The following is a 19278-nucleotide window of genomic DNA, read 5'->3' as shown; positions in this document are numbered from 1 at the left end:
TGTGCATGCAAAATAGATGCTCTACCTTTGAGCCACAGCCCTTCCCCAGCAGCAGTGAAAGGAGGAAGAAGAGCCTCACTTGTGCATCCAAAAAATAAAATTAACCACTGAGCTTGCCTCCCTGCTCTGCCAGTTTTCAAACCCAGAGAAGGGAACAGACATGTGATTTCCCCCCCCCCCCAACACCGCTGAAGAGATACAGCCCAGGAAATAGCCTTGCTGTGGGCTCCAGCTGGTTGCCCAAGATAGCAGATATAAACACACTTCAGCATTTGAATGTGCTGGCTGAAACTGATGGGAGTTGTAGTCCAAAACACTAGGTTGGAGAATGCTAGACTAAACAAAGGCTCCCTTTATTAGCATAAACTTGTACTATTACTTCAGTATAATAATACTAAAATGATGCATATCAAGGGCCAATCCAGAGAAGCCTGGACTTTGGCTCTCTCATTGCAAGGGGTTGGACTAAATGGTGCTTTAAGGTCAAACTCTATCGTTCTATGATCATATAACACTAAAACTCAGGGGTCGCCAATGAACTGGAATGTTGGATGATTCAGGACAGACAAAGGGAAATCCTTCTTCACAGGCAGAACAAAGTTACAATATGGAATACGCTCCCACGAGAGGCAACAAGAGGCACAAGCTCGGATGGCTTTAAAAGAGGGTTAGGCAAATTCACCGCAGAGAAGAAGAGTTTGGGTTTGATATCCCGCCTTATCACTACCCAAAGGAGTCTCAAAGCGGCTAACCTTCTCCTTTCCCCTCCTCCCCCACAGCAAACACTCTGTGAGGTGAGTGGGGCTGAGAGACTTCAGATGTGTGACTGGCCCAAGGTCACCCAGCAGCTGCATGTGGAGTAGCGGAGATGCGAACCCGGTTCCCCAGATTACAAGTCTACCACTCTTAACCACTACACCACACTGGCTCCCAGAGCAGAGCAGAAGGCTATCGGGCCTGATGGATACATTCTCCCACCACTGTTAGAAGCAGAATGCCTCTGAGTACCAGTTGCTGGAAACACCAGGAGGGAAAAGTGCTTCCTCCCCATCCTGCTTTAGGTTTTTTCTTTTGGGGCGTCTGGTCACCCACTATGAGAACAGGATGCTGAGCAATGATGAACACCCCTTTGGTGTGATACAGCGGCAGGGCTGTTCTTATGCTCTTAGGACTATCAAGCGCATCCTTTCCATGTTTCTAGTCTCCAGTTTGGCAGCAGTGGCAGGAGGGAGGCACACCCATCTCCCCTGTTTCATGCTCATCTGCTAAACCTACACTACAGTTCTCTTCTTCAAAATCCTGGGGAATTGTAGTTTGAGGTGCCTGCCAATAATTCTCTGAACCCCCCCCCCCTTTCACAGAAAAAGGCAGGGTTTTCTGGAGAGAAGGACAGAGGAGAGAGCCAGTTGATGTCTACCGCTGAGTTCTGCCCACGAGATGAGAGGGGTTTGTGCAGCTGCCCTCACATGACTGGTTCCCCAGAGTGTGCAAAGCAAAGACAAAGAGTTCTGAGCAGAAACATCAGATTTCCGAAACCCACTTTTTCCTGCCTCCCCCAGCCAGGGGCCTCCAAAGAGGAAGAAGCCAAAGACACAAAGCATGTTGAGTTCCTCAGACGGCCATCGCTCAGGGGCACAGCATCAGCACTGCATGCTAAAGGCTCAGATTTAATTCCTAAACCTGGGAACATTCACATTTCTGAGAAAGCAGAGAGACACTGCCAGTCAGCGTCAACAACACAGAGCTATATGGACTTGTGGTCTGACTCGGTGTAAGGTGACGTCATGTGTTCTCCTAGAGCAGGGGTCAGCAAACTTTTTCAGCAGAGGGCCAGTCCACTGTCCCTCAGACCTTGTGGAGGGCCAGACTATATTTTTTGGAGGGGGGAAATGAATGAATTCCTATGCCCCACAAATAACCCAGAGATGCATTTTAAATAAAAGCACACATTCTACTCATGTAAAAACACGCTGATTCCTGGACCATCCATGGGCCGGATTTAGAAGGCGATTGGGCCAGATCACCATGGAAACCACGTCCAAAGTGGTACCACCAAGGTCAAAAGCTTCTCTGTTGACAGCATCCCATATTCAAAGTTCCAAGAGCAAGAGCCCCTTCCCCATCTAATTAGTTTAGAGAATAAGCAAGTAAGAGGTGGCATGATTGATGCATATGAAATTACCGTATTTTTCACTCCATAAGACACACTTTTTCCCTCCTAAAAAGTAAGGGGAAATGTGTGTGCTTCTTATGGAGCGAATGCAGGCGGGAGGCAGGCGGGAAAAGCCTGCAAGAGACACACAAACACGCTCTGCGCTGCTCTTGCGGGCTTTTCCCTGAGGAGGGAGAAGGGACTGACGTGGCCAGTCAGTCCCTTCTCTTTCCTCGTAGAAAAGCCCGCAGGAGCCGCACACCCTTTAAAGAGGGCGTGGCTCTTGGGGGCTTTTCTCCCTCCTGGGGAAAAGCCTGCAAGTGCCACACACATGCTCCACACGGCTCATGGAAGGGAGCGCTAAGCAGAGCCTGGGATGCATACAGGCTCTGCTCAGCGCTCCCTTTAAAAATAGGTTTTTTTCTTGCATTCCCCTTCTAAAATCTAGGCGCGTCTTATGGCCAGGGAGTCCTTCCCAATCCTACATGGAGAAGCCATTGAGGATTCAGCCTGGGACCTTATGTATGCAAAGGATGTGTTCTGCAACTCACCTGTATTCCTTCCCCTTTAAAAAATGTCCTCATGGTTCTGCAGAAATGGCTAGTTTAAATAGGAACTCAGGAAGCAAGCCAGACCATTGACATACCCTCCAACATTTCTCCATTCAAAATAGTGAAGCCCTAATAATGATAATAGTTTTAAAGTCCACCCATCTGACTGGGTTGCCCCAGTCACTCTAGGTGGCTTCAAACATTTATAAAAACATAATTAAACATTAAAAACTTACTATACAAGGCTGCCTTCAGATGTCTTCTAAAGGTTGCATAATTACTTATCTCCTTGGCTCGGGCGTCACATAACTCCATACCCTCCAACATTACTCCAATGACAATTGAGATGTCCTGCCATACCCTCCTATATTTCTCTGATGAAAATAGGGACTTCATAAGAAAAAGCAGGACATGCCAGGATCAAATCAGGAACTGGGACAGCTTCTGTAAATCTGGGACTGTCCCTGGAAAATAGGGACATTTGGAGGGTCTACATTGGACCATCTACTCAATTTTGTCTACCTTGAGTAATTTTGCCTCACTGGAATGTGCCCTTGAATGCTGATGGAGAACAGAGAGGGTGAATGAGTGTGAGTAGAAAGTAGTCTTCTGCGCAAAGCAAAAAATAAATACCTACATATGTACATACATACATAGCTCCGCCCACTTCTGCCTCTGGCTCCACCTACCACTGACATGTGACACACCCACACGGTTGCCTAGAAAGGAATACGCCCTTTGGCCTTAAACAAGTTTTGCCTCTCCATTCAGCATCCTCAGCGGAACGTTTTGGACTCAACAGTGCACAAACCTAGAAATCCCATCCGCCCCAAAATGCGGCAGTGCGAGTTTTCTCCCGCCCCCGCCTGTGGGATTCGTGGCGTATGTAAGGAAGGCTCGTTCGCTCATCGTCTGTGGGCAGGAGGGGATCTTGCCAAAGAGGACTGTTTGGGTGGGTTCTTCCCCCTCTCCATGGAAAGCAGCTGTGTCAAAAAAAAATGCAACGTGTTGTATATTAGCACAGACACGGCTGTCAACCTGCCAAGGCCCAAGACGTGGGCTGAGAGCATCTCAGGCATGCGCCGACGCTCTGGAACGAAGGATGAAAACAAGTGAGCATCCGAGGAGGCCTGGCTGGCTGGCAGGCGAGGCGAGGCTTAGCTTCCGCCTCGCTACACGATCCCTCGTCTGGCATGCCAAAAAAATTAAGGCATTAGTAGAGGGAATAATGAGGCAAGTTCATAACTCAGGACCTCCTAACTGCTGGGATTGGCCAGGACCCTTAAAGCAGGAAGCTGCTTGCTAGAGCAATTGGAGAATCACTCATGGATGCAGAGAAGGAGGAGAAGAGGCAGATTTGCCGCGGCCTTGGCATGACTCCTCTCTGGCTAAAAATACTTGTGGTTCAGGCTTTGGCCTCTATACAGATGGCAGCAGCACTCTGCACATGTGGCTCCCCAGTCTTGCTTCAGACCATCTGTTCTTCCTGTGGCTCAATAGTAGAGCATCTGCTTTGAGTGCAGAAGCCCCCAAGGTCAATCCCTGGTAGCTCTAGGTTCTGGTATGAAAACCTGGAGGGCTGCTACCACTCAGTGTTGACAGTACTGAGCTAGATGGACCAGGGATCTGAGGCTCTCTTCCCTTTCCTAAATGCACACTTACCTCATTGATATATATTTTTCTCACAGTCCTCCTTGGAAAGACTTCCTCTGCACAACCTGACCTGCTATAGACCATCCCTCAATTGATGCCGCCTTGCCAGATGAAGATCTGCCTGTAGGAGCCAACTCCTGGGGTCCAAGGTCCCTTCACCCACCCCCCATAAAATATTTGAGAGGGCTGGGCCTCCCCAAAGTTGATGGGCATTGCCATTCAAATGGTGTCTTTGCACCACGTCATGTGATTGATTGTGGGGGGCAGGCCTGCCCAATAACTTGTTCAAGTTGGCACCCCTAGACCAGACATAGGCAAACTCCGGCCCTCCAGATGTTTGGGACTACAATTCCCATCATCCCTGACCACTGGTCCTGCTAGCTATGGATGATGGGAATTGTAGTCCCAAACATCTGGAGGACCGGAGTTTGCCTATGCCTGCCCTAGAGCTTCCCCAGCATTGCCTCCAACTCTGGTCCCAATCCTGCTGGGACTCATGCTTCAGCTCCCCACAGCATCAGCGCCCCACAGTCCAGCAACCCACAAAAGCAAATATGGTACTTTGGTTCCAATGCGCAGCTCAGACTACAGCTCTTTCCACCCCTTCTCAGACATCTCTTATCAACTCACATACTCAACAAGCTGGGACCCCAGCATTTTATTTTCAGAGTTGTGTTGATATGGCACAACTCACAGGCGATAATAGGTGAGATTCTGCTCACAGGCAGTGCAATCGCAGAAAATTTATGGAAGCCAACAGCATGGTAGGCAGAGAACTACAGTGGTACCTCAAGTTACATACGCTTCAGGTTACATACGCTTCACGTTAAAGACTCTGCTAATCCAGAAATAGTACCTCAGGTTAAGAACTTTGTTTCAGGATGAGAACAGAAATTGTGCTCCTGCGGTACGGCAGCAGCGGGAGGCCCCATTAGCTAAAGTGGTGCTTCAGCTTAAGAACCGTTTCAGGTTAAGAACAGACCTCCGGAACAAATTAAGTACTTCTTTTACTGCATTTGAAATAGAAATGGAATTCATATTGGCATTGCCCTCAATACCACAAAGCCCCCTCTTCCCCCCCCCCAAAAAAATCCTGCAGTTTCCACACTTTACCTGGCTCACTGCAAACATGGGCTAGCAATTAGCGGCAGCCTATTAGCGCTTCCAATTACTTCCGTTCCAACCCAATCTGCTCCAGCGTTTCAACTGAGAGACTTTAAACAGGTATTAAGAGCTAATTAGCAACCTCATTATTGACAAGGATGTCCCAGAAAAGCAAAACTGGAAAGGAGAAAAGCCTTAGGACCCAGGAAACTGCACCTGAAATCTTACCCAGGGGTGAATGAACAAGCTGGAAGTCAAAAGGAAGCAGATTTGGTGGCCGGGCTAGAACAACAGAAGGCTCCTGGAGGAATTATACCCAGCCTAGCTAGCCAAAAGGTTTCTACTGTCTGTCAATCGCGGGGGGGGGGGGCTGATGTTGCCTGGAGAGGGTGCTCCAACTCTCCCAGGTAGCCGCTAGTCTCACGCCTCAGCTTCTGGCACTAATTGAGGGTGCATCCAAATAAGGACCTAAGAAGAGCTCTGCGGCTGAATCAAGCCAAATCCTCCTGTTCTCACAGTGGCCAAATGCCCCGAAGGACCTGGGAATCTAGAAAGATTACCTTGGACCTGGAGGTTTCATGAGACCTCAGCTATTTTTGAAAAGGATGCCTTTTCTGTTTTCAAAGCAGAGAACCCAGTGAGTTCTCTGTAAAGCAGGTGAGAAGCAAAAATATCACAACCACCAGCAAACTCTAACACAGCCTTCCCCAAACTGGGATGCTCCAGATGTTTAGGACTACAACCCCATCAGCCCTGGTCAGTTATGGCTGGGTGACATATCGATACACCATGCAAAATTGGTTTGAAGTCCACATTGTGGTAAAAGTTCCATAATATTGGGCATGTGATATGTCGTGAATCACGATGTGAGCGTGCATGCTATGTAAAAAATAAATAAATCATGATGTGGGGGAAACCGTGAAGAATAAAATATAAAATATTGATAAATGCACAAGGGAGAGGAGGTTTCTCCCTGCCAGAAAAATGTATCCATTTTAGACTTCTAAGTAGCAGCAGTTGCCAGGATATTACCCAGTTCACCTCATTATTTCTATCCTTATTTTGGACATTGTGACATACAGTATCGTGATATTTAGCCAGTGATATATCATGATGTTGAAAACCAGACTTCGCTCAGCCCTAATGGCCAGTGCAACTGTGCTCCCCTCAGACACATCGTCCCACAGCCATGCTGACTAAAGGGAATAGTACACTCATACCTCGGGTTACAGCCGCTTCAGGTTGTGTTTTTTCGGGTTGCGGACCGCCGAAACCCAGAAGTACCGGAACGGGTTACTTCTGGGTTTCAGCAGTCATGCATGCGCAGAAGCGCCAAATGCATGCGCAGACACGCAGACGCAGGTTGCAAATGCTGTGGGTTGTAAACGTGCATCCCACATGGATCACATTTGCAACCCAAGCGTCCACTGTAGTTCAAAAGATCTGAAGGGCACTGGGCTGGGGAAAGCACTCTAACAAAGCTCCCGTTTTCAGTTCCTCAGATGTCATTTCTGCATACACCACCTAATGAAGCAGAACGTCGGAAGGTCCAGGACAGATAAAAGGCAAGACTTCTCAGGGCAGCACATAGTTAAACTATGAGACTTTCTCCCACAGGAGGCATTGATGGACACCAACCTAGAAGGCCTTTTTAAAAAGGATTTGACAAATTCATGGAGGAGATGCCTATCAATGGCTAGAGCCCATGTAAGCTTGGCTCTGCCTCCACAGTTGGAGGCAGCAATGCTTCTGAATACCAGTTGCTGGAAACCACAGGAGGGGATATTTGCTCTTCTGCTTACTCATTTCCCATGAGCATCTGGTTGGTCCTCGTAAAAAGAGGATGCTAGACTAGATGGGCCATTGGCCTGATCTAGCAGGCTCTTATGTTGATCTCCCACCCACAGAAGGCAGTTGAAGGTCTTGGGTCCCCAAGGACCCGAATCTCTACAAGAAAAGGTGGAAAGCCGAGTTTGTTTTCTGCTGCTCCAGAAGAAGCAAACCAATGGATTCAAATTACAAGAAAGGAGATTCTGATTGAATGTTAGGAAGAACTTTCTGGCGGTAGGAGCTGTTCAGCGTGGTGTAGTGGTTAAGAGCGGTGGACTCGTAATCTGGTGAGCCAGGTTCGCTTCCCCGCTCCTCCACATGCAGCAGCTGGGTGACTTGGGCTAGTCACACTTCTCTGAAGTCTCTCAGCCCCACTCACCTCAGGAGGAAGGGAAAGGAGATTGTTAGCCGCTTTGAGACTCCTTAAGGGGAATGAAAGGCGGGATATCAAGTCCAAACTCCTCTTCTTCTTCAACAACAGTGGAATGGGCTACTGTGGAAAGTGATGGACTCTCCTTTGTTGGAGTTTTGTAAACAGAGGTAGGGTGGTAATCTTTCAGAGGTGCTTTAGTTGTGATTCCTGCACTGCAGAGGGTTGGGCTAGTCTATCCTTGGGGTCCCTTTGAACTCTGCCATTCTATGATTATATGAAATTCTACAAGGTTTGCACCCCACCCAGTCTCAGCATTCCCATGACAGCATAGCCCTTGTCAGCAAACAGAGCAGTCTCAGAGCAATAATGTGCACATGCTGTTTTCTGACAACCCCAATATTGCTTTTTCATTTGACCGATTTCACCACACTGAGACCTCCATGACCACTCCACTTAAAGCTTCTGTGAGATGCACAGGTTAAACCTCAAAGCAAGCTCACATTCTTATCCAAAGTAAGCTACAGCCTTAATGGCTCCAAAATGAGAATTTAAAAGCCTCAAAATGTTAAATGAGGCTGGGCCTTCTGGTTGAGAGAGAGGCCAAAGCTCAAGCAATTAGAAAAAGGCAAAGAAATATATTGTGCCCCTGATGCCAACTGAACTCCTGTTATGAAAAATATAACATGTGATATGAAAGAAATACAGTCAAAATTAATAATGAAATATGGATTGAGAAAAATAGCTTCGGGGAAGTGCGGGAACAACATGCCTCTCTAGGTAATCCAAGGGCAAGGACTGGCTGAGCTGCTGTGATGTCATGGAATGTTCACAAAACTCTGCTGGAGGGATCATGACACTGCCAAGACCACCATGTTTGTGAACCGTCTAGGCTTTTACCAGGGAAGTGAATTGTCAGTTTGGCTGGGTTGGCATGAAAGCCTCACTCACTTGGGCTTTATGGACAGGCAGTGAGATGGAGGGCTGGAAATTGTGTAGGAAGAAGTCCCAGGAGGTGGGGAAGCAATTGAGTAAGAAGCAGGTGGACTAAGTAGGCAGGAAATGGAACTTGAGGGAAAGTAGACAGTGAAGCCTTCAGGAAAAGAAGCTGCAGGGAAGACATCAAGCTGAGGAAATGAGGGACAATCAAAGGCTGGGAAGAACCTCGCAGGACACCTCTGGAGTTGGACCCCTTTCCTCTACCCAGACAGTACTCTTAGCTAGGCATGGACAACTGTTTCAGTTTCTCATTTTTCCCCCAGTCTAAAGTTCGGTTCTGCAGATTTCTGCATCAAATTGTAAGTTGCTGTTTTTCAGAAGTCCTCATGAACATTTGACAGCATTTTAGTGCAAATAAAAACCTTTGTATGCAATTCAGCCTAATGCACACATTACCCAATACAATACACCTGATACATTCTTTTCCTGAACGGATGCATTTTTGCACACATTCTTTGGTTGGAAAACTGCAACACAAAATTCAGAGGGGGGTGAATTTCCAAGGAGAGCTGTGCTTTGGCCACTGGCTGGGCACTGTGAGAACAGGATAGTGGACTAGATGGGCCACTGGCCGGATTCAGCAACCTCTTTGTAGGTTATTAATCTTTAGTTTGCATATTGTTTCAGAAAGTGTGAAAATTGAAATTGCATTAGCAGCCCCACCATCTTCTGACACCTGTGAATAAACACAGCTCCTCTTCCCTTCCTCTAACCAAGGGCCCGGTTGCTTAATTCCTCAAAAGGTAAAGCACAAAAGCTGACACCATAAACTCTCTTGTTTTAAATTGATGGCTAATTGAATGATTATGGCAATTCAGATTCTTAAGGCAGCTTTCCCCAGCCTAGTGCCCACCAGATGCTACGGACTCAATCCTTGCTGTGCTTGACCTAGGCTGGTGCAAGGAGGCAACCCATGGACTGATTCAAGTAGCACAGCACCTGGTCCAAGGCATTAAATACGGTTCAAAGGAAGATATACAGAGATATGTGCAGAAATTGGGTTGCACCAGCTTTCCACACAACTAACCCCTGCTGGAATCACTTTGGTGTTCATGTTCTCCAGAAGATGTTTGGGAACCATCAGCTCCCTGATCCATGGCTTTTACTTCGGGGACAAATCACAGCATCAGAAAGGAGCTACGCTGAGGCAGGCAGCAAGACAGGCACTCAAAAGACACAGCCTGTTTCCATTGTATTAGCTCACGATCCTTTAAATTAACTGTGTTCCAAGGTTCCATTTAAGATTTTGGAGACGAAGAGATTTGGAGGGGCGCGCGTGCATGATTCCCTCCAAAGGGTTTCCTTGCAGGGCTGACTTGTGCACACTCAACCACTCTGAACTGCGGAACTGGCACTCTTACAGATGCAACGTAACACTTATTCCACGGCTGTAAGATCATTTAGCGTGGCAGCACCAAAACTTTGGAATTGCCCGTCTATTGACGCTTTTTGACGCTTGTCTGATTTCAACTGGAAGGGAACACCAGTGCTTTTTTTCTGGAGGTACGCATACCCCTAAACATTTTGTGAATCTAAATTTGGCCTCATTGAGGGGCAGTATTTCAATATGAGTAGGAAAATGAGAGTACCCCTAAACATTTTTTAAAGGATAAAAAAGCACTGGGGAGCACCATAAAACCGTGCCCATGATCCTGGTGGGTATGAGCCATGCATCCGAGCCATGGGGGACCATTAACAGTGACTCCCCTGAAGATTTGAGTGATTGGAATGAAATATAAGGGATTAGGCAGTCCATGAGGTGTCCTGGACCCAACTGTATGGGGTGTAAGTTTTTGAGAATTGTGTCTGTGGAAGATGCACAAGGTTTCAGAAAGATCAGCAGCAAGGTGGGAGACAAAATATGACACCCACCTTCTTATCTCAAAGCCACCCACAACCAGGCTTCAACTGTCATTCAACGGGGATGGGTCAAAGCTATACAAAATCTCAAATCAGGTGTGTGTATGTGGGTGAGGCGGAGTGAAGCCAAAAGGAGCCCCAAAACAATGCTTCAAAACTGTAACTGGATATAAAAAGGACCCCACCCCCAAAAATCAAATTCAGCTCCTTCACTGAATAATGAAGATACAACATCATATAATGAAGATACACATGAAAAGCTCACAGTCATATCATTCAAAGAGATGACAGTTCTGTCATTTAAAACAGCAGAAACTCTCTTATTTTTAAGCATCAGCAGACCTTAATCTGTCGAAATTTAATATGTCTTTCAAGTCTTTAAAGACTGCATGAAGTGGAGGTAGGACAACATTGAGTTATTTAATCCACAAAGCATCTTATTCAGACCCAGTTTTGTACACACAATCTATAAAGTGCTTCAGCTGCATTCATTCAGCTCTAGTAACAAAAACTGGAAAGCTATTGATTTAAAAGCATTGCCCAATCTCCTTAAACACCTGGTGGGGTGGGGAAGAAGAGATAAAAACTATTTACTGTGTTTAAATACAGCATTCTTACTGTCTTTGTTTAGACGAGAACCTCGATTTCCTCCATTTTGTGGCTAAAGCAGTATTTCCAAAGTAGATTACATATGAAAAGAGAAACCTTCTGCGACCTACAAATTCTTAATTTATGACTTTTCTTCTTCCAAGGGATATACTGTTAAATGGCAACAGCACCTCCTGACAAGTTATCGCACAGATCACTCTGCATACTTTGACATGTTGCATCTTATTTAAACCCATGATCTTTCTTAGATAAAATAGGGTTCCACACCCTCTGCATGCATCCAGATTTATAATAGGCCGCTTTTTTCTGGATCAACCACCCCTCTGCAATTCCACACTTGCAGACACTCGTTCTGATTAAAATTCATACCAAATCCATGAACTTGCAGTTGGGAAATTGGAGGAAATCCATCCCTTTATTTATTTCCTGAAAGTATACCCTGCCTCTCACCCACATACCATTCAAAAGCAGCTCACAACAGAACAAAATCATCACCTTGCAATGAAGCGGAGACGAACAGCAGGCAAAGTGAAAGCCACATAAAATAAACTCACCACCTTGTGAGGATTATCAGGATTTGATTAAGACAACCAGGTCCCTCCAGATGTTTGGGGCAGATGGGAGGTGCCGTCCAAAACATCTGGTGGGCACCAGGTTGGGGGTGGTTTGATTGAGGCAAAAAAAAATGAGTATAATGAAATAGGATTAATCTGCATTGTGCATTGCACAGTCTAAGGATATACACCTCATGTTTCCTCTGGTGTTGAACTCAACTGCACCTTGAACGCTACCACAAAACAATCGGAACTGGAAATCGGACCTTTGGAAAGCAAAACGAAAACCCAAAGGGTCACTCCGACCCGTGCAAGCTGTCAGTTTCTCTTTTGAGACTTTATCAACCTTCAGTTTGGACCCTTCCCTCCACAGAACGGAAGGAGAATCGCCCATTTCCTCATGAAAGACCGATAAAACAAAAGTACAACACGTTCAAAGCAACCCCTGCCCCCACCCACCCCCCTTGCAATGCGATTTGACACCGAGAAAAAAGGAAGCCCAACATTTGGACTGTCACATCAACACATCACCCACTTCCCCCTTCAGTCTCACCACCCGCCTCCCACATCCTGATGGGTGTCGGCAGCCAATCAGTCACTTCTTACAGCCAAGGAGCTGGCGAAGTGGAAGGTGCAGAAGAACGGGGGCTGCCAGTTGCCATGCAGGAGAGCTCAAGGGGGTGAAGAGGCGCCCCAGCTTGCAACCCGAATCTCAGTCAGGCCAACACTCATAAAAAATAACAACATTCAAACAGGTTCTGCGGCTAAGTCCAAACAGCTAGATATGTGGTGGTGGTTCCACAATCTAGTTACTCTGCAAACCACTCAATTTTGATATGGTGCTGAGGGGGCAGGCAAGCTGGCCCAGGACTCTTACTTATTTACATACCTTCATTATATATACTAGGGACGTGGGTGGCGCTGTGGGTTAAACCACAGAGCCTAGGACCTGCCGATCAGAAGGTTGGCGGTTCAAATCCCCGTGATGGGGTGAGCTCCCGTTGCTCGGTCCCTGCTCCTGCCAACCTAGCAGTTAAAAAGCACGTCAAAGTGCAAGTAGATAAATAGGTACCGCTCCAGCAGGAAGGTAAACGGCATTCACCAGAAGTGGCTTAGTCATGCTGGCCACATGACCCGGAAGCTGTATGCCAGCTCCCTCGGCCAATAAAGCGAGATGAGCGCCGCAACCCCAGAGTCAGTGGACTCATGACTGGACCTAATGGTCAGGGGTCCCTTTACCTTTAATATATATATACTGCAATAAGAGGGGGGTGTACAACACATTAGCCTTCCAAGACGGAGCACCCACAAAGTGGGTGCCCCTTTTCCCACAGTAAGAAGACAAGTGGTTATGTTATAGGTTAGAAACAAATGATGTAACACAGAGACACATGCACACCAATCATATTTGCAGAGGCACTCAACGTCTGGAATGGATGAGTCCTTCCTTCCTTCCTAAGAGGCAAGACCTTGACTCCAAATTACAGGGTTATGGGGGCTTGCTTCTGCCTTAGTTCTTCAACACCTGAGGAGCCCCACCACTTCAAAAAGGTTTGGGGCTCTGCCTCCAGCAAGCCTGGACTTGAACTCAGGTCTTTCGGGGACACCACATCCAAGACATGCACTCACTCACTCACATATGCATATAGTATGTAACTCACCTTGACACTGAAACCCTTGCTTGCCAAACCCCCTGCAAGAAAGAAAAACACCAAGTTAGGGAGTGTGTGTGTGCACAAACCCACACACCCAAACATTCACTTTTCTACCACAAGCACTGCAGTCCCAGCCTCTGTAGCTCCAGGCCTTCCAGGCAGCAACTGCCCTCCCCACTCCAAAAAAAGGGAGACCTGTAGTTCCCTAACAATGCCCAATAGTTCTCAAGCTCCAGTGACACTGATGGTGGGATGGGGAGATAAAGAAGATGGGGTGGAGGATAGAAAGAAAAGTATTTCCTCACTAGGGGGCTTTAAAAAAAGAAAGAGCCATAGTACCTGGTTTCCCACGCTCACCAATAGATCAGAGCCTCCAGGTAGGGTGAATGCCCCAGAAAAGGACTGTGCAACTGGATTTGCCTTCAATAACATAAGAATGGCTTATTGGATGATAGCCTATCTTGTCCTGCATCCTGTTCTCACAATGGCAAAAAGACTCTGAAAATCTATATACTGTACCAAGATAGACTGCCTCTAAGCCTGGAGGTTCCAAAAGAGCATAAGAAGAGCCCTGCTGGATCAGGCTGGTGGCCCACCTAGTCCAGAAACCTGCTCTCAGTAGCCAAACCAGCAAGCAGGATTTGAGCACAAGAGCCCTCTCCCCTTCTGTAGTTTCCAGCAACTGGCATTCATAAGCATTGCTGCCTCCAACTACGAAGGCAGGACATGGCCATTGTGGCTAAGAGCTACCAATAGCCTTCTCTTTCTCCATTGATTTGTCCAATCCTCTTTTAAAGCCATCCAAGTTGGTGGCCATCACTGCCTCCTGGGGCCTTTGCAGGGTCTGAAGTCTATCCAGAACTGACAGTCTTTGCTCCAGAGCAGAGCTGGCAGGAGGGAGACTGAGGCCCACTTGCTAGCCTAGTACACCTAGGAAACTGCCAGGTCAGAGTTGATGTTTATGCCAGCCTTCCACAACCTGGTGCCCTCCAGCTGTTTGGGACTACAGCTTTCATCAGCCTGAGATACTCTGGCTGGCAGCAGCTCTCCAAGACCCTGTGCAGAGAGAGGACCTTGTTCCACATCACTTGATGGGATCTTTGCTAAAATAAGACTCACATTCACACCCAGCAATATAGACCACAAGCTTAACATGAGTCAACAGTGTGATGCAGCAGGAAAAAAGCTAATGCTATTCTAGTGCTTCATCAACAGAAGCATAGTGTCCAGATCAAGGGAAGTCATAGTCCTGTTCTATTCTGCCTTGGTCAGACCACATCTAGAATACTGTGTCCCGTTCTGGGCACCACAATTTAAGAAGGATATTGACAAGCTGAAATGTATGTAGTGACTGGCGACCAAGGTGAACAAGCCTCTGGAAGCCTTATGAGGAACGGTTGAGGGAGGTGGGAACGTTTAACCTGAAAAAGAGGAGTCTGAGAGGTGATACAATAGCCTCCTCAAATATCTTAAGGGCCATCACATGGAAGATGGAGCAAGCTTGTTATCTGCTGCTCCGGAGGGTAGGACCCAAAGCAATGGATTCAAGTTACAAGGAAGGAGATGCAACAGTGGAACAGGCTCCCGGGAGAGGTGGTGGATTCTCCTTCCCTGGAAACTTTAAAGCAGAGGACGGATGACCATCTATCATGTATGATCTAGTTGAGATTCCTGCATTGCAGGGGGCTGGATGATGATCCTCAAGATCCCTTTCAACTCTACAATTCTATGATTCTGTGAGTGGTGGACCTTGGTGTTCTCCATACTTAGGTTCACTGAGCACAGCTTTGTTATGCTTTAACTGCCACCATATCCCAAATATTCATTCTTGCTTTGCAAATACACCATACATTGGTGGACCACAAAAATTCTAGTGTGGGTGGTTTTTTGTTTTTTTTAAAAAAAGAATGAATCATTCTTACAAGACTGAAGTCAATCTGCCCCTGCTCCACCACTGTTATCTCCCTAGTCCCAGATCCATGTGAAGTCAGGTGCCATTACTTGGTGGAAAGATAAAGGCACTCTGGACATGCTCAATAACACCCCACTCCCGATTGCTGCATACGCTACCTCCAATGACCCCAAACCCTCTCCCTTCCCTGCCTTCCTCCCAAAGTGGGACTTTCACCCCGCAGAATTCAGGGATACCTGGAATCTACAAAGATGGAGGGCAGTTTCACTACCCCCAGAGATAGGACCCCAGATAAGCACCTTGGCTATTGTGATTTGCTGAGGTTGGACTAGATGGCCTGTTGGGTCCCTTCCAACTCTACAATTCTATTATTGCACTGTATGGCGATTTAGAGTAGCCAAAGTGTTCACACACACACAATTGTGGTGTGTCCCCAACAACCACCCTATAAAGTAGGTCAGAGTCATTACTTACATATTGTGTGCGTGTTTGTGTGTGTTAAAGGGAGTGGCTTGCCTATGGCTGGCCGCCTAGTAGATTCATGACTGAGAGGAGACCTTGTTAAGCTAATTCCACAACAGATGGAGAGAGGTAGAAAGTGGATGGGATTCATCATGGCTAGCTACTTGTTGGCCACTGGAAGTTTCTCCATGGGGTGCATGGAACTGTGGAGTAGGATATGGGGTGGGGCATCCAATAATGATGGAAGGGTGGGGGCCTTATTGCAGATATCCTGTCAGGTCCAATATCATTAGAGAGGGGATGCCCTTGCTGAAATGGGAAGAGGAGCACAAATGAGGCAGGAAGGCACTTTATGGAAAAGGTCAAGATTGTGGGAAATGTTTTGTGGTATGGATGGGGCAATAAAAATAAAAAACCTGGGTTGCTCAGTTCTCAGTGGTATCTGACAGGGAGGACGAAAGGAGCTCTCTGCTGAGGTCTTTTACGCTGGGACGGGATGCGTGTTTTGAAAACGATGATGGAGGGGGAGTCTCTCAACAGAAAGAAGCAGGTGGGGGGGTCTTAGAATCTACTTAGGGGGTCTTTGCCAGTGAACAGAGTCACAGAGACTACACAGCCAATTCAGAGGCGGCTTGCTGCATTCATGCAGCTGGTGGAGGTGGTACCTCTCTGAAGGGGCCCCAGGCAGCAAAGGTAGGTGGGTGGGAGGTAAGGACTCGTCTGAATCCTACAGAAAGGGGGCCCTCCAGGGAGAAAAACTCCAGCTAAAGGTTGCAACAGGAAGGCGATCTCCCTTTGACAGGGTGTGAAACAGAGACAGACAGAGCTTGGTGCTCATCTTCTCATATCTGGGGAGGAGATTTTAGGGACGGGGGGAGGCACCCCCCCCCCCGCCCTGGAGTACAACGACTGGTGCAAGTTGGGAGGAAGCTCCCCCTCCCCCGGAAAAGGAGCTGGCAAGGAGAAATGATGACTAAAAGCTGCAAGCGAGGTCCGCTGGGTGGGGGGTCTGAGGCGCATCACACGGCTCGGGGGCTGCAGCCCTGAAAAGGGGGACAGGGGAGATAGGGGGAGAATCCGAGACCGGGCTAAGTGGGGACAGGAGCTCGCTTGCCCTGGGACCGCGGGGAAGAGAGGAAGAGGAAGCCCTTTTTCATATCCTCCAGGGTGCCTGGTGCCAAGGGGGCGTCCCTCGATAGGGGGAGGGGACCCCGGCTCAGCAAAGGCAAGGGAGGGATGGCGCAGCCCAAGATCGGGAGGGGGGAGATGCCGAGCAAGTGGGGTTCCCCACCCTCCTGCCGCCCTGGCCTGGGGGGAGGTCGGTTCTGCTCACCAGATGAAGTCCGTGCAGTGGCTGCAGAAGGTGGGCTGCTTGAAGAAGCGGGCGGTGAACTTGTGGTTCTTGACCTCGTGCACGTTCTTCTGGCGGAGCGCGCCTTTGCGGGCGAAGCGCACCGGGCCCTCTTCACCCTCGGACCCGGACGGCGCCCCCGCCGTCGCAGCCGCCGCCGCTGGATCGGCCATGGTCCCTCCCGCAGCCCAGCCTGCTGCCTCCGCCACCGCCGCCGCCGCTGCTGCTGCTGCAAGGATGCCGCGGCGCCTCCTCTCCGCGCTGCTGCTGCTGCTGGTGCTGAAGCTGCTGCTGCGGCGCGCGACACCTCTGGCCACAGCTGGGCAGAGCCAGCGCCGGAGCCAATCGCGCCTGCCGGCCCCGCCCCCTCCTCTGCATGCCGGGCCCCGCCCACTCGCTCGCTCCCTTTTCGCTTTTTGTGGGGCCGGCGTCGCCAGGCTCCGCCCCGCGGGGCCCGAGGACACGCCCACCCTAGCTCTAGCCGTGCCGGCCCCGCCCACGCCCCCTCGCTACGTTTTGCTGATCGTCCTCCGGATGCGCGGCGGTGGGGGCCCCTTCTTGTTTTATCTTCCTTCTCCTCCTCCTCCTCCAAGGCCTGTTTCTCAAAGGCTCAAAATATTAGGATGCCCAGAAGGGGCAGGGCGTTGGAAGACCCCGAGTGCCTCTGAGCACATGCAGAGTGCACCTCTCACAGCAGCAAGGGCTTTTGGGAAGGAGAGAGAGAGGGAGAGTGTCTGCGTTTTGAGCCCTGGAATCCGAACTTCTTAGAAGGTGTCTCTTTGCAAGAGGGAACAGCAACAAAATGTGGCAGTGTGGCTATGTGCTGCCTCCCACCTTGGAGGTGCCATGCTTCCTGCATTGCAGGGGGTTGGACTAGATGACCCTTGGGGTCCCTTCCAACTCTACAGTTCTATGATTCAGTGCCTTTGAAGAGCAGGAGCTGCGAATCACAAGTGGGAAGATTGCTGTTGCACACAGGTACTACTTTGGGACTTCCCATAATGGGCATCTGCTTGGCCGCTGAGAACAGAATTCTGGGCTACTAGCTGGACCTGTGGTCTGATCGAGCAGCCAGGCTGGATGTTATTGCTGTTCACTGTTCCACAGACATTGCCCTTTCCAGGATACTCCATTCCATCTCCCACATCACACACAGTTTTTCTTTTCTCCTTTTTCTTCTCCCAACAGCCAGTCCACATTCCATTCCCCTCCTCTTTGCAGTTTGGGTTTTCTTTCTCAATATATTTTAAACTACTCTAAACATCCCAACTGAGTCTGCTGGTGCTGGATCTGCACAACCCAACTCCAACTCCGGCCAGAGCTGGGCAGGACCGAGCTGAGCCTCTCATGCCAGCTGGGCCTCACCCTTTCCACTGCATGCCACTTCTTGTGAGAGGGCAGAGCTGTTTTGGCTGCCTAAGCAGCGAAACATTCACACCCCAGACATTGGCCATGGAAGGGAATGATTTACAATGGGTAAGAAATCAAGACTAGCAGCACGCACACTTGGGAACTCCCTGCCTATTGACACCATTTTTTATTGTTTTAGCTTATTAACAATTTTAATTACCGGTAATTACTGACAAGTTCACTGTTTCATTCTTTTTCATAAACCACTTTGAGGTTTCAATCAAATGGTACAAACCTTTTATGAAACAAATAATAAATAAAACCGTTCACCCTTCAGACAAGTTCCCAGAGCAGCTTACACCCCCCCCCAAAAAAAAACCCCAATATAACTGTTGCACCTGCCTCCCCTTTGCCATGTGTGAATGAGTCCTGGGTCTCATATGAACCACATTTTCCGCTTTGGCCGGATCCAGCAGGCACTTCTAATATTCCACTTGCTGGCTATCGCTCATTGCACTGCTCTGCCACTGGTGCAGGATGCTTCTCACCTCCTGTTCCTTGCAGGCTACACAGGAGACCCACCCCATGAGCAGCAGCAGTGCCCAGGATGTGCATGGCTGTTTTTCACTGGGGATGCCAACCTACACTCTGCACCCTGGAATGCTTCAAGACAGACAGTTATGCAACAGGTGATGTTGTCTGTAGCATGAAGCAATTAAAGGGGGCAGGAACACTGCACCTGTTTACCCGGCTGTCTGGGACACCTGGTTGGCAACCCCCTGAACAGAAACTCCATCTGATTCTGTTACAATGCTGTGCAGCAAAAGCTACAACTTTGCCACAGGTCTTGTTTCTTAGTTGCAAGA

At 48.5% G+C, this 19278-nt stretch overlaps 1 protein-coding gene across 2 annotated transcripts in view; it reads right to left on the bottom strand.

Annotated features, from left to right (window-relative positions):
• The window catches only part of PRKCB (protein kinase C beta), a 179891-nt gene extending 162459 nt beyond the window's left edge, over positions 1-17432 (bottom strand). Inside the window, exons 1-2 of one of the 2 annotated variants that reach the window (XM_080981702.1) lie at positions 17045-17432; positions 13344-13375 (exon numbers count right to left, since the gene is read on the bottom strand). In XM_080981702.1, coding sequence (XP_080837828.1) covers positions 13344-13375; positions 17045-17235 — 223 coding nt within the window. In that variant the 5' untranslated portion in view covers positions 17236-17432. The remainder of the gene's footprint in view (positions 1-13343; positions 13376-17044) is intronic. The other variant, XM_080981701.1, reaches the window with a different exon arrangement.
• Positions 17433-19278: the final 1846 nt, after the last annotated feature.

The sequence above is a fragment of the Podarcis pityusensis genome (genome assembly GCF_964106645.2).
Source record: "Podarcis pityusensis genome assembly, chromosome: 14".
NCBI lineage: Eukaryota > Metazoa > Chordata > Lepidosauria > Squamata > Lacertidae > Podarcis > Podarcis pityusensis.
The sequence above is the reverse complement of the archived record's forward strand: the minus strand, read 5'-3'. Positions and strand labels throughout refer to the sequence as shown.